The sequence below is a fragment of the Erithacus rubecula genome, assembly GCF_903797595.1.
Source record: "Erithacus rubecula genome assembly, chromosome: 2".
Lineage (NCBI taxonomy): Eukaryota > Metazoa > Chordata > Aves > Passeriformes > Muscicapidae > Erithacus > Erithacus rubecula.
The window spans coordinates 78,264,998-78,280,174 of NC_136685.1; the positions used below are offsets into that span (position 1 = coordinate 78,264,998).

General features: G+C 42.0%; 1 protein-coding gene across 3 annotated transcripts in view; it reads left to right on the top strand.

The window, feature by feature from the left end:
* Positions 1-10,858: 10,858 nt before the first annotated feature.
* The window catches only part of ADSS2 (adenylosuccinate synthase 2), a 36,494-nt gene continuing 32,175 nt past the window's right edge, over positions 10,859-15,177 (top strand). The window contains exon 1 of one of the 3 annotated variants that reach the window (XM_079298784.1): positions 10,859-11,172. Coding sequence is in view for 2 of the 3 variants with exons in the window: in XM_079298783.1 (XP_079154909.1) it covers positions 11,695-11,856 (162 nt within the window). In the remaining variant the exon portion in view is untranslated. Of the gene's footprint in view, positions 11,173-11,415; positions 11,857-15,177 lie in introns of those variants that run through there. The other 2 variants (XM_079298783.1, XM_079298782.1) reach the window with 2 other exon arrangements.

Here is a 15,177-nt window from a genome sequence, read left to right on the forward strand (position 1 = left end):
AGTATTGTCTGCCTTTAATTCAGTGAGGTTTTCAACAAGGTCTCTCGCAATATCATCATAGGCAAACTCAGGAAGCGTGGACTGGATGAGTGGACAGTGAGGTGGATTGAGATCTGGCTGAGTGGCAGATCCCGGAGGGTTCTAATTGGTGGCATAGGGTAGTGTCCCCCAAGGATCAATACTGGGCCCAGTATGGTTTAACTTGTTCATCAAAGAGCTGGATGAAGGGGCAGATGCCTCCTTAGCAAGTTCACTGATGACACAAAGATGGGAGGAGCAGTCAATACCCCAGTGAGCTGTGCAGCCCTGCAGAAGGACCTCGGGTTGGAGAGATGGGCAGGGAGGAACTGTCTGAAATTCAACCAAGGGAAGTGCAGAGTCCTGCACATGGGGAGAAACAGCCCCAGGCACCAGTGCAGACCTGCTGAGGAGCAGCTCTGTGGAGAAGGAGCTGGGGGTCCTGGTGGACAGCAAGCCATCCATGAGCCAGCAGTGTGTCCTGTGGCCAAGGAGGCCAGTGGAATCCTGGGGTGCATTAGGAAGAGCACTGCCAGCAGGTCAGGGGAGGTGATCCTGCCCCTCTACTCAGCCCTGGTGAGGTGCACTTGGAGTGCTGTGTCCAGTTCTGGGCTCCTCCGGAAAACAAAGATGATTAAGGGACTGGAGCATCTCTCTTATGAGGAAAGGCTGAGGAACCTGGGCCTGTTCAGTCTGGAGAAGAAACAACTGAGAAGGGATCTCATCCATGTCTATGAGTATCTAAAGGAGGAGTGCCAAAAGGGTGGATCCAGGCTCTGCTTGGTGGTACCAAGGAGTAGGACTGGAGACAATGGCAGAAACTGAAGCACAGAAGTTCCATCTGAATATAAGGAGGAGCTTTACTGTGTGGATGACTGAGCACTGGAACAGATTGTCCAGAGAGGCTGTGAAGTCTCTGGGTGCAATCTTGTGCTCTAGGATGACCCTGCTTGAGTAGGGAGCTTGGGCCAGATGACCAACTGTGGTTCCTTCCTACCTACCCCATTCTGGGATTCTGTGAGGGAAGGAGCACTTCCTTTCTCAGAAATAAAGGGGAAAAGGATAAGACTTTATGCAGAAGAATTTTTTGTCCTTTCACAACTCACTTCCCTCAGGAGCCCTTTCTCAGTCTCTCTTTATTCTTGTGTGCTATGCAGGTATATACAGCCTGTTCTGCTGCAGCAAAGGAAGAGGAGTTACTCACTGCTGAATTTGTCAAGGAAATGTTACAAAGCTGTTATTTCAGTGTGTATCACGTATGCTTCCATGACTGGCACATTGCTGACATACTGCTGTGTCAGTCATGAAGACTAACACCTGGTATTTCCATCTCATGGTACATGCAAGAGGAATAAACATTCAGTGGGATGGAGTCACCACCTTCCCCATGAAATATAGCAGTGTAAGGATGTGCACAGAGGCAGTTTTTATAAAACAGCTGACAGGCTGCAAGTTTCCATCCTACAGTTTGCATCCTGCAGTTTCCTATTCATCTGCTCAAATCAAAATGCCGAGTCTTGCAATCCATCCTTAGAATAGGGCAAGCTGAGTAATCATACAGCTGCTTGCTCAGAGGTGGCTGAGTAGAAGAACTTGCACAGGAAGAATATAAGCTTGCCTCCACAGCTGTGAAGTTCAATCATTTTTAGCAGACTGCAAACTACTTATGAATTCAGTTTGTTAGCAAGGACACTTTTTTTTTACTATTGAAGGCTTTCATATTTTCCCACATGATCACAATTTCTCAAAGAGGGGTTGAGGTAAAAAATAATGTATGTTATCAACTCTTTATATTGAATTTGGCAGATGCTATGAAATAAGGAATTTTATAAATAAGATGGTATTAGCTTACTGTACCAATAGAATGTTTAATCAGAGTCATTGTATGCCACACACATTAAAAAAATTTCAAACAAGTACAGAAATTCAAAGACATTAATAATGGGTTGGTGTGCCAAAGTCTGTCATAATCAGCCTGAATTTGTGTCAAAATTATTTTCCATAAAAATGAGAAAAAAATTGGAAGATCTAAATTAAGATATAAGGCCAAAGAATATATTAAAATTTAAATTTACCTTGCTTTCACTGATGGAGAGTGGATCAGTTCTACAAGAATCACAAATGATGTATTACTTTAAATTATCATTAAAAAGATTGCTGTTGAGTATTTCACACAATTTAAATCAGTCTGCTTGTATGAGATGTATATACAGTGACTAAAATATTGTTTTTAACATACTGGCTTTGGTTATTTTCACTGCATCCATATTTTAATACTTATTGGCTGATGTTTCACATTTTTAAATATACTTTAGGCATTTTTCATAGGTTTTTTTCTAACATAGCTTCTCTCTTACCAAAAATATGTACTATTTAAAGAAAGCATGACTTCTGAAAATGTCGCCTTATTTAAAGTTATCAGATTAAAAAGATCAGCTTTCAAGGAAGTGCACAATGGAGACCTTGTGTTGTGCCCTAGATGAGGAGAAGATTCACTTCTCAAATAGAGGAGACACATCCCTCTCTGTAACATGCTGGAGCAAAGTGCTGCTTGTGTTAAAATTAGAACCTCAAAGTTTTCTGCAGCCATACTGCAAATGTTATGAACAAGGCCCAAGGATGAGGGAAAGGCAGGGAAACTGTTATATCTTGGATGTCAGAAATACAATAGAGTTAGGTTTGCATGAAATCAAAATGTTAAATTAAAATTTAATTTAAATAAATAAAATTGAATTTAAATGAAAAATGTTAAATCTGATTAAGTTAATGCTAAATCATCCACTGCCTTCAAAAGAGCTCAAGAATTCATCCATCAGTTAAAGCGGGAAAATGAAGTTGTAGACAGTGATCAGAGTTTAAAATGTGGAAGCATGTTTTAATCACTCTTCAGTAAAATGTTAAAGACCTATGACAGAGCTCAAGGGTGATCAGCAGAGTAGAATCCAGCTGGAGGCCTGGAGTCACTGGCATTCCCCAGGGATCAGAACTGGCTCCATTCTTACCCAACTTGTTTGTCAGTGGCAGAGGAGGCACCTCAGCCAGTTTGCTGGTGACACCAAACTGGGAGTGGCCGATGCACCTGGAGGCTCTGCTGCCACTCAGTGGGACCTTGACAGGCTGGAGAACTGGGCAGAGAAACACAAAGGGGTAAAAAAGGGCAAGTGCAGGGTGCTGCTCCTGGGGAGGAATAGCCCCAGTGCCTGGGGCTGACCTGCTGGAGAGCAGCTCTGCAGGGAAGGACCTGGGGGTGCTGGGGGGTGACGAGTTGTCCATGAGCCAGCAGTGCCCTGGTGGCCAGGAGGGCCAGTGGTGTCCTGGGGCATCAGGAGCAGCGTGGCCAGCAGGACAAGGGAGGTGACCCTGCCCCTCCACTCAGCCCTGGCGAGGCACCTCTGGAATGCTGTGTCCAGTTCTGGGCTCCTCAGCACAAGAAAGAGAAGGAGCTACTGTAGAGGGTCCAATGGAGGCCACAGAGACAGTGTGGGGTCTGGAGAGTCTCCTGTGAGGAGAGACTGTGGGAGCTGGGCCTGCTCAGCCTGGAGAAGAGAAGGATCTCATCAATGCATTTAAACCTCTCAAAGGAGGGTGCCAAGAGGAGTGCCAGACTCTTCTCAGTGGTGTCCAGCAACAGGATGAGGAGCCATAAACTGAAACACAAAAAGTTCCATCTTAGCATGAGGAAGAGCTTCTTTCCACTGAAGGTGGTAGGCTGGAACAGGCTGCTCAGGAAGGTTGTGGGGTCTCCCTCTCTGAAGACATTGAAAACCCACCTGGACTCATTCCTGGGCAACCTGCTCTTGGTGACCCTTCCTTGATAGGAGGGTTGGACTGGATGATCTCCAGAGGTCGCTTCCAACCCTATGGATTCTGTGATTCTGTAACTATACATTATTTTCAAATCTGCTGAAAAAAACCTCTATGACTACAAAACTAAATTTGTAGTTATCAAGCAAACACACAAGTAATTTTAACTACTGTGTCTGAAGTGGAAGAATAAAAAATCTCTATGAATAAAAATATCTAAGAATAAAAAATATCTATGTTTCTTCTAGGATGAGAGATTGCTGCTGTTAATGCTGGTTTTGGCTTCTTGTCAATCTTGTTTTGTTTAAGTTTGGTAACTGTGCTCAGTGGATTCCTTCCAGCAAAACAAAATTTAAAAGAGCAATTAAGTGCTTGTTTCTACAATAGTATCTGGGAAATTTAGGAAGATATTCTCAGAAAATACTAACACTAATGAAACACAAGACATGCAAGAAAGATTACCCTGGGGTTGATTGAAAAAATCCAAGTAAGAAGCTTACTAGCCTACTGTACAAATAAACAGAAAGTTACACAGCTTTGAGGGAAAGCACATGACTTTTTAGATTCACAGGAATTATCAGAAGGGTTCAAAACCCATGAGAAATAAATCTACTGCTATTTATTTCTATTATGTTTAGAGAAACAGGACTTTGTATATGCATTTTGTAAGCAAAAGTATTCCATTAAAATATTCCTGACTAGCATTAAGGATGTTTTCCTCCTCAGTAAATAAAGCAAGCCAAATACTAGCAAACTCCATGGAGCAGAATGCAAGTTACTGTTTTCACTAAAATGCTAATGGGTTTATTCAGAAAATCTACTGAGCTTTTTTCAGTAGTCTCACAACCATTAGACTTTTCCTTTCATTTTTTGTAATGCTTCCAAGTATAAGGTGATCATAACTGTGGTAGGGTTTCCAGGGCTCCTGTCAGGTCCTGCTATGGTAAAATATGTGCTCTTATGCTTCACTACTCATTTTTCTCTGGCACACTTCAAGAGCATTCTCTTTCCCTCCACACCAGTGGCACCCTCTGTTCAGTTACTCTTAATTCCTACTTGTTCAAGCAGATGTTTTTTATCTGCAACTTTGTTCTGACTCCCAAGTCTGTCTCTTCTTTGTAATCTATTGCTCATGAGCTGCTTTTTGCAATTCTGTCTTGAAATGCTGATTTACCTTGGGCATTGGGTAGTGGATTTTTGCAGTGCTACATCTTAATTCACATGTTAATATCCTTCAATTTAGATATGTTCTAAGTACAGAAATTTCTTACGGTTTTTAATTCAAAATGCAAACAAATGCAAATGACCTGTATATAGATATATAATATCCAACATTACACAAAAATGATAGATTCCACACTGGTAGTTTTTTACTTTATCTACATCAGATCATTAAATATTATCTGTTATTTCTACAGAAAATGATACTATTACAGTTTATAAAAAAATATTTACACAGAAAAAATCTCTACCTGTCTGTTTGTGAAGCTGCCATCACTTACCACATGCAAAAATTTGAATGATCAGGAGTACATTTTGCTTTGATACACTGTTCTTCCTAGTCCTATCAGTTTATATTTTGCTTGTATCAATATATTATTCTACATAATGCTTCATTACTTGTAGAAAAAGCTTTGATTTATGGATAGGCCAGTTGTGTTCAGTAAGACTATTTACAAACACATGGACATGCTTGGAAACTCAGAGAGTTACGAAATACAAACAGGCATCAATTCGTTTTGGTGTAAGAGATTAAAATTTGGTAACATCTTGCATTCCTTTTAAGCCTTAATCGTGCTACAGAATACAGAAAGAGTTGTAAAAACACAGTGGTCATTACAAAAGCTGAGGGGCTTTGCAGCTGCACACGAGAACCAGCTGCCTTTTGTCCCCAGAGAAGGTATGGGATGCCACTAGAGCAAACAGAGTAGCTGGATGCTAAAAGGGATACATGCAAAATATTAACTATAGACAGAAAATAAGCAAGGCTATCAGAAGTCTTGGATTCATTGATTCATCAAACTGTCTCTGCACTAATGAAACTCTGTTCTTGGCAGTTTTCTTTCACAATCTTTTAGCAATAAAGACGGGATATTTTGTAAATAGCATGTCCAGTTCTGGAGCTCCATTTCACTACAGACTATGGTCTATGAGACACATCTGCATCCAAAGTATTATGAATATACAAGTATCAGACCACACATTTATTTACACAGACCTTATTTTTTGTTTTACTATGTAAGTCTCAGCAAATGGATAGTTCAGTGTTGGTTTTGGTGAACTAAAATTATTTTAAAAATAACACACAAATGCTTAACTCTCATTAGCATGAGATAAGGACAACTAAGAATGTATTTAGATTAAACCTTGAAAATTTAAGATTTCAGGAACCTCTGAGAAAAAACTCACATTTCTTTTAAACTATATATCTACAGTTCAGTATTCCAATTCCAATTCCAACACCTCTGAGACTGAACGATTATAGAATTATTTATAAGCACACTGGACCACATGTATTTAAAAAAAAGAAAGAAAAAAAGAGAAATAATAATTTGAGAGAAACTTGAGCCTAAAAGCAAGTAAAATATTCATAAATCTTTTGAGTCCAGTTTGTCTTAGATGTATGTGAGACAGCCTGGCTACTGTACAGTATCAGTGACACTTTGGGGAAGTACAAGATGACTGTCTCTCAGCAGCTCTATAAACAAGTCTCTGAGTGCCAGGCAGCTGGCAGGGTGCATTTCCCAGCCCTAAGCTCTCTGAAAATGCGAAATGGGTCACATCTTGATCACCTGCCTTTAAGGTCACACTTGGCCCCATTCACCTGCTTAGTCTATCATGGCCCAAAACATCAGACAGGGTTAGTAGCAAAAGAAATTAAGGGTTTTTAAAGACTTGAGTATATGGATTTCAGGTTAACAAAGACAAAACTCTTTATTCTAACCTGTGTTTAACAACCAAATTGAATTTATGTGGGTGCCAGTAGCTCTTACCCACAGCTCCAGTTGCACTTGCAAGAGTTTATGAACTCAGGGTGCTGTTTTCAAACAGATTAAGCCTGTGTAAACTGGGGCTACTGAGTTCCCCTCCCACGAGCTGACACTTTTGCAATGACCCAGATAAGGGAACTATTCTAACAAAAAAGCAGACCTTGGAAAAAGGAAATGCATTCAGCGAATTTGGTATCTTTCTTTGTCACATATTGTGTGATTTTTGGCAACTTGTCTTAAGGAATAAAAACAGATTTAAACCTTCTTTAGGGATTTCATATTTGTTTCTTTCCTTTCTAGAGTGTTTCATTCTTTCTGACTCAGAGAGACATATACTGAGAAATTTATATACTTATAAAGTCCTCAAAAAAAAATGAATCACCCAGTATCTTCCACGTTTCCTTTCTATTAGACTTCCAATGGCTGATGCTGTTAGAGACTGGGACACAACACAGTGTCTTTGTACATGCTTAACTTGTAACACTGAGGAACAGGGAACTTATTTACAGCTGCCTGGAAGGATACCTGCTGCTCAAATGACAAATATCAGTGAAATTCTGGGGGAACACTGTAATAAAAACATATATCTCCATTTTCATATTTAACATACTATAAGTCCTTTAACATCTATCTAAATTACAATATCATACATATAGAAATCTTAATGTCTGCTCTGCACAGACAGCAATTTGTGTGCTGTTCTTTTAGAGTAGAATGGAGTATACAGATCTGAAGAACACAAATTGTTGGTTTTTTCAGTATTATTATATAAGATAGTTGTATTTGTCATACAACTACAATACAACAAATAATCATCTACAAATCTCATTTTCAGGGAAAGGATTTAGCTTTACAACTTATCAACCACAGTATTTTATTATCCTGTCTATCTCCAGTCTTGTCAGCTGCTACCTCATATACACTTGTATGTAAAAAACGTGCATTTGTAAATTGCTACTGAAATTTCAAAAGTATCCTTTATTATCAGAGCTATTATCTCACTAAATTCAAACTCCTGCTATTGTGGTGATGTTATGATTTTTTACCTTTTATCTTCTGCAGTACACACATCAGGAAATTTCCACTCGATAAATGAAGTTCATTCATATTCTAGATACATCTAACCAAAGGGTTGAAACACTTACTAGTGTATCCAAATATACAATTCGTTATAATATACAAAACCTTTTTAATGTTCTTTATCTCATTTTTTTTCATGAGGAAAAAAGACTAATGAGTGCAACAAAAATAATTAAGGGAAATTTTCAATGGAAAAACTAGTTTAAAAATAGTGATAACGGACAACAAGCAGGGATCAATTACATTAGCAAACTATTCAAATAAAATTATGTATGTCCTGACTGTATAATGATTTCTCTTCCTTCTAAGCTAAGCTGACAGCATTCTGGAGAGTTTGAAGTACTACAGATGCCAGCCATGTCTGGCACAGTGATTCTTAGGCTTTTTTTGACTTTGACATTTTCAACATCAATATTTTTTGCGAGTTACTGTACTTCTTAACATCAACTTACAATAAGAAATTGCTCTAAAGATGTTGTAAATAAAACTAACTTATGTTTTACTGGATGTTTTAATGAGATTAGTGAAAAATTTCAAAATCTTATTCTTTAACACTGCTCTGTAGGACACATGCAGATTAGTCAACCATGGCCCACATGGCCCACAGAGTAATTTTCTGCAACCACTGTTTTAGTATAGATAAGACCTCCCTGTAAAATATCTGTGTATTACATCATTATCACAGGCAGAACCAATTTTAACAGAAAACTCTTACCATAGGCCATGTGCCCTGATATTTTCATTGCCAAGGGTCATTTCTTCAATCTATATCTTTCATGAGACTCAGAAATTGCTTACAGTAGGAGAAACCATCAGAAAAGTATTAACATCACTCAGTAGTCCTTCAACACAATTAAGAAGTATCATTAAGGAGAAAAAAATAACACACTCTGACCCATGAGATAACAGTCCAGCTGGCCTTGTTGCTTGTTACAGCACTTTCCCTTTATTCATGCTCACTCTTGATTTTCTGAACTAATGAAGTTCTTACCCAAATTCTCCTCTAAACTACTTGGTATGTAATTTTTTAAATGCAAATCAGAATACATGGTATACTTCATTAGTATAATTGGAAACACAAGGATGTAAAAATTTCACATGTGTCTATGACACATTTGAATGAAAAGCAGATCTCACACTGCTTCTGTTCAGTGTTTATCAAAAATTCCTGAGTCTCTTGCATTTATTGTGAGGCAGGAAATGCAGTCAGATGAAAAGCCTGAATGTACCCAAAATAGAGAAATTTGTGATAAAGGTAGCTGCCTCAGTTCCTTGTAGCCAGTCACTAACACTGTAAACAATGCAGAAGACAATACAACCCAAGCTTTAGCCGTGTACACTTCTCCCATGGGTTCAGTTTGACAAAGTCAATTCTACAGACCATCTTGCTAGTGCCAAAAAGGCAGTCACATTCTTTCATTCCTTTAACACAAACTCTTGCCATTTTCTGCTACCTTTAAATGCCCACCTGACCTCTCCCAGCGCAGATTCAGCTTGACCAAGTAGTGAAAAAAGCAAATACAGTTCATGCATATTAGAGGAAAAACTCAGTACAGTAAACTGCATGTTCTTGCTGGTTTTCTTGCTTATACCAGATAAGTCACAAGTGCACTGCCTGATTTTGATAAAGGGCATTAGGCACCAGTTGTGTTTGTGCTTTGGTCAAAAGTCACCAGGTTTTAGAACTATACTATAAATACAGTTAGTGAATTGTGCCAATAAAGAATATTTTGTATCTTTTAGTATTGGAATGAAAGCCTCCATTAGTTTGCAAAGAAGATGGATTGATGGACCCACATGATATCATATATTACATAAAAATTCTAAACCTTGCAGTACTAACCAGTATTAACTTGATCTTCATTAAATATTTGCAGGTTTTCTGGAAGTGTTTTTTCTTTTCTTCCCTAACAAGAAACCATCCCAAAACATAATCTCAGAGCTCTCTGACAACAAATTAAAATAGCAGAACAGCAGATTCCTGTGTCTAAGATGCTTTGGAAAGTGACATTACACTAACACCCCAGTACTAGGACACTATGAACTCAAATTTATTTTGAGATGCAAGGTAATATTTGCTTTGGCAACTGTGAAGTGTTAATATGATTCAGCTATACTGGAAAATCATATCCTGTAACAATCTTGACCATTGCTTGAGGAATCATGAGATCATCTATGGCCTCAGAACTGACTGCACTGGAGCAAAGTTTGTCATTGTGTCAAGAAGGCTGGAGAAAAATTACTTCGCAGCTCCATGTGGTTTTAGTGACTTCCCATAAGCTCTGTGCGGGGATGCAGAAGTCATGACTGCATTTTTTCCTGTTTGTTTGGTTTAGTTTTTTTGGTTTTTGTTTTTTTTGTTTTTTTTGTTTGTTTTTTTTTTGGTTTTTTTTGTTTTTGTTTTTTTTTTTTGTTTTGTGTTGTTTTTGCAAAAGCAGACATAATGTGGACTATAAGGTACCTTTAAGGAACTATGCTCCACAATTGCCTCCCATCATTTAGTTGCTCAACATCTTTGTTCTGAACTGACTCGTCATAGCATCTGTTAGCACTGACACTCAGGATTTATATATTCCCAGTTGTTTAAAACAAGTTCTCTGTCAGTGTTCTATTTAATTATGCGTTACATATCTCTCTAGCTTTACAAGACACAGTTAAACTTTTCTCCAGCGGCTTTTGTAGATCCTCAATTTCTTGGCTGGAGTAAATGTGAAGGAGCGAAGAAGCAACTAAAATCAAACACTACAGCCAGCCAGACAGCTGCAGACTGTGACTGCTCAGTGACTCAGGTCTTTGAATAACTCTCTTGGCAATAATTATTACATCATTCAGATTTTTATGCCTTTTTAATAGCTACTTCACAGAAAAGAAAAAAAAATCTTCCCTCGGGGTTGTTGGTTCTGTGAAAGAGGAAGGAATGGAAACAGCCGCTGAGACATCAGTTCCACTTCTGAGGGTGCATGGTGAAGGCGTTTCTCTACTATGGTTTTTTCCATTATTGTTTTTTTTCCTCATGAATAAGCCTGGGGCCATGTTCCGGTGTTTCTGGAGAAAATGGCCTCTTATATTCAGCCTTTATTGTCCGAACTTTAATTTATAGTCTTGTGATCATTAATCCAGCAAGCCCAAGCGCGCAGGCAATGCTGCGATACCCTGCACACCCCCAGCAGGAGCCGCAGGTACCGCGGCAGCCGGAACCCCGGGCTAACGGGAGCCAGAGCCAATTCTGCGCGACGGGCACGGCATCAGCGCCCCGGCGCCCTCTTGCCACGGCCGCCAGGTACAGGCCCCACGCTGCCCCCGCCATCCCGGCCCGGCCGCCATGGCCGCCCCCGCCCTGCCCTTCGGCCTCCCGCCGCCGCGGGGCCGCCCGGGGCAACCGCCAAGGCGCCGTCCTTGCCGCAGGTGCGGCCCACATGGACTACGCGCCCCAGCGTGCTCCGCGCCCGGCTCCCCGCGGCGCCCCGCGTGGGGGAGGCCGCGCGGCGCGCCGGGTAACGTAGTCGGGGTCGGGAGGCGTAGTGGAGGAGCGGCAGGGAAAAGAGCTGCCGGGAGCGGCGGTGGCCGCTCCGGTTTATCCAGGCGAAGGAGCGGCGAGCTCCGGCTGAGGGCAGGGGTCGGGCTGGCGGGGAGCGGCGGGGCGGGTCAGGCCGATAGGCGGCGGCACCTGGACGCGAGAGCGGCGGCACCGCCCGCCCGCCTGGCGGGGAGGGGAAGGAGGAGGCGGAGGCGGGGGGAGCGGAGCGGCCGCCGCGCGCTGCCGCATGTGTCTGGAGCGGCGCCGGAGCGGGCAGCGCGAGCCATGGCGGAGCACGGCGGCCCCGGCATCCCCAACGGCGAGTGCGCCGCCCGCCGCCCCGGCAACAGGGTCACCGTCGTGCTGGGCGCCCAGTGGGGCGACGAGGGCAAGGGCAAGGTAGTGGATCTGCTGGCGCAGGACGCCGACATCGTCTGCAGGTGCCAGGTGAGAAGGAGGAGGGAGGCGGCCGGGGCGCGGGGGAGGCCGCGAGTGTCACCTTGAGGCGGGCGGCCCCGCCACCGGCCCCGCCGGGCGCTTGTGGCCGCCCCGGTCCTACCCCGAGCGCCCGGGAAGGCGCAGGGCCGGGGGCGGCGGGGGCTCCAGAGCAGCGGAGCCTTCGCTGGCCGGAGCCCCGTGCCGGGCTCCGCAGCCCTCCCGCGCCTCCTTTGTCCCGGCGCCGGGGGAAGAGGAGGAGGAGGAAGGCGCCCTCCTCGCCGCCCAGAGCTGGCCCCCGGCAGGAGGAATGCGCCTGGGGTCGCGTCCTCCCTCCCCCTCAGGCCTCCCTCTCTTTGTGTCCGGGGGGCGCCGGGAAGGGGCCGCGCTCGGCGGCTCGGGCGGCATCGCCGCGGGGCCGGGATCCTCCCGGAGCGCTCCCGGGCCGCGGCGCCGGCAGCGGCGCGAAACCGCCCGCCAGTTGTAGGATGCACGTGGGGCATTGGTGTAGTCCGCCACAACTCGCTCGTCTTCAGCTAAAACTAGCTGGCAAATGGCTCGCCTGCCCCTGCTCCAAGATCCTTGTTGTACCAATGGGGTCCCGCATTTATCTGTTTATGTGTTTGTATTTTTTTCCCCTTTCTGCGGAGGCCTTATTCCAGCCAAAAAACAAAAAACCGAGTCTAGCCTGCAAGCAAAGTACTGCTTATAAAACAACACAGATCCGAGGAGATGTTTTTCTTAGCATCTCTAGTATAGTAATTCTGTAGAGCACAACACAGTGACCTGAAGCTACACAGTATTTTCTTAAAGTTGAGAGATACAGCAGCATAAAATGCCTGTAGTGTGCCAGGTTTCACGTAAGTGTTGTTATCTGTGTGCTTTTATTGAATGCACGAATTTAATTGCTCTTAAATAAATATATTTTGGAAGTGCGTACCATTCCCCAAAGAGTGTGAACGCTGAATGGTTGTTATCCAATGAGAACTGCACATAAACTGCTGTTTTGAAAACAAGTCAGTTGCAGAGCTGACAAATCAATACCTTAAACTTCAGAGAATTAAATTTTGAAGGAAACAAATGTATTCTTAAATAGCTATTTTCACAAATTGTTTTTTTCCACTTGTCTGTTTTTCGGTTTGGTTTTATTTTATGTTTTTTTGGGTTTTTTTTAATAATAAAATCTGATGTGGTGCTGTGGTATGACTGCCTGGCTTTGTGGGTCAGAGAACAGAGTGACTCAGTTCGCCTTTTACGACTTTGTTCTTGAAACTTGAAGGGCACCTAGGTGTGTGTGTATGTTTAATATTAAGTTTTGGAGGAGAGACAAGAGAGGCAAACAGTGAATTTCTGTGTGCATGTGTCTTAATGTGCTTGTTACTTGTTTTGAATCAGCTGGGTAAAGGATGAAGGGAAAAATTCTCATGTTATCTCAAGCTTGAATTTCGTGGCCATATCCCAAGCCATGAACTTCTGCCATTTCTAGCAGCTTGTTGCTTCTGATGAAGGAAGGAGTTTTTCTTCCTCCTTTCTTCCCTTTCCTGTTGATGGCTGTGCACCCTGAGTCTCCACCCATGCACAAGGTCTGGCACTTAAACACTCCTGTAAGTTGATTTGACTCATCAGAGTGGTAGGAAATTATTGACCCTTGGATTTACTTTCTGCTGTTCTAGTAAATAAAACCGGATTTGATTAGTTCAGAGAACCTTGGCAAAAAGAGGGGTCTAGGACAGGGTAAGCACAAAGAATAATTTCTCATAATGAGAGGAGAAAATAGGAGTATTTTCCTTCAGTGGCACTGATAAAATAAAATTATTTTTTATTATTGAATATTCTTGCTATGTATACAAGCATATTTGTGAACTCTTGGTTACTGCTGGTAATTCAGGGTGACCCTTGTGCTTTTTGTAGTGGTACAAGTCCAGAAAGAAAAAACAGTCACACACTTGTTCTGGAACTTGCTTATATCAGCTTTCTGTAATTGGAGCTTCTGATTTTTACTTCACTGTTATACTTACTTATTCCAGGATAGTTCTTTCTGTTCATCATGCCACAGAGTTGCTAGAATGCCTGTGGATGACATCAGATATTTCCAGTGTGCTCTTGTGGAAAATTTATTAGTACAAGTGTTGGAGGCCTAGGGAAGTTGATGTACCAGGTCTAAGATGTCTTGGAAAATTGTGTTGCACTTGCAGTGAAACACTCTAGGGTTCTTCTCGCTATCCTTTGTTATGGGCAGATGCAGAGCCTAAAAATGGTCCTGTCCCAGAAGTGAGATGTGACTTGTCACTCGGTTTTACCATGCCTGTAGAGGCATTGTGAAATGGTGTGCTCTGAAATCTGTGGCCATGCTTTCTTGCATGCTTCTAGGTAGTGCAGGTGCTGATGGCCCCAGTTTGATCAACCAACTGTGGCATTTGGAACCAGGTGCTTACCTTGGGTGCAGTTAGCTGAAGGAGTGTGTCAGGAAGTAAGTTGCTTTATGACTCTACTTCTAAATAGCACCCTCTAGAGTATTTTATCTTAGGCTTAAAGGTCGTGAAAAGCAGTCTTGTGCTCAGAGGAAGAGAATGGTACTTTCTTTAAAGCAGACAGCTTCAGAATTTGTCAGAGTTACTTATGGTTTCAAAAACAACTGATTGAAGAAGCTAAGCTAAAATTGAAATATGTCCAGGGGCTGCATGTATGTGGTTGCTAGTGCAACTGCACTGGCAATTATGATAGTTTTGTGAAGATACTGCTAGTACTGCTAGTGCACAGGGTTCAGATACAATTAATACAAACGTGTCTACATGACCGGTAAAGTATGTAGTTGTTCTTCCATTGTAAAATCTGAATTGCTCGTGATTTAACTCGGGGTTTTTGGTAGAATGATACTACTGATAAAACAAATACATTGGTGAGACTTATGTACTGAAATCTATATTTTTAGTGTATTAAAGAATAAAGTCTGTGTACCTGCTATCACATAGATCATAGTTCAGACAGTAAAATGGAGCAAAAATTGATTTGAGATTCAGGAATAATTACCAGAAAAACTTTGGTTTTGTATTATTTGATTGATACAATTTCCTTTTAATAAGCAGATATCCTTGACATCAGCAAACCTGGCAGTTTTTAAGGTTGCATTGTGTTTTTTTAAATTTCACAGTTAATGGGCAGTTAAAGGAAAATGTTTCTTGTTTAAGGAACTTCCTACCATTACAGAGTGCAGAGTTTCATTTGTTAGCAGGAATAATGGAAATGGCAAATTAATGCAAGCAAGTTATTTTAGATAATATTTTTTTCTAAACAAATACAGTACCAAAAGATGCTGTGTATCTTACATTAACA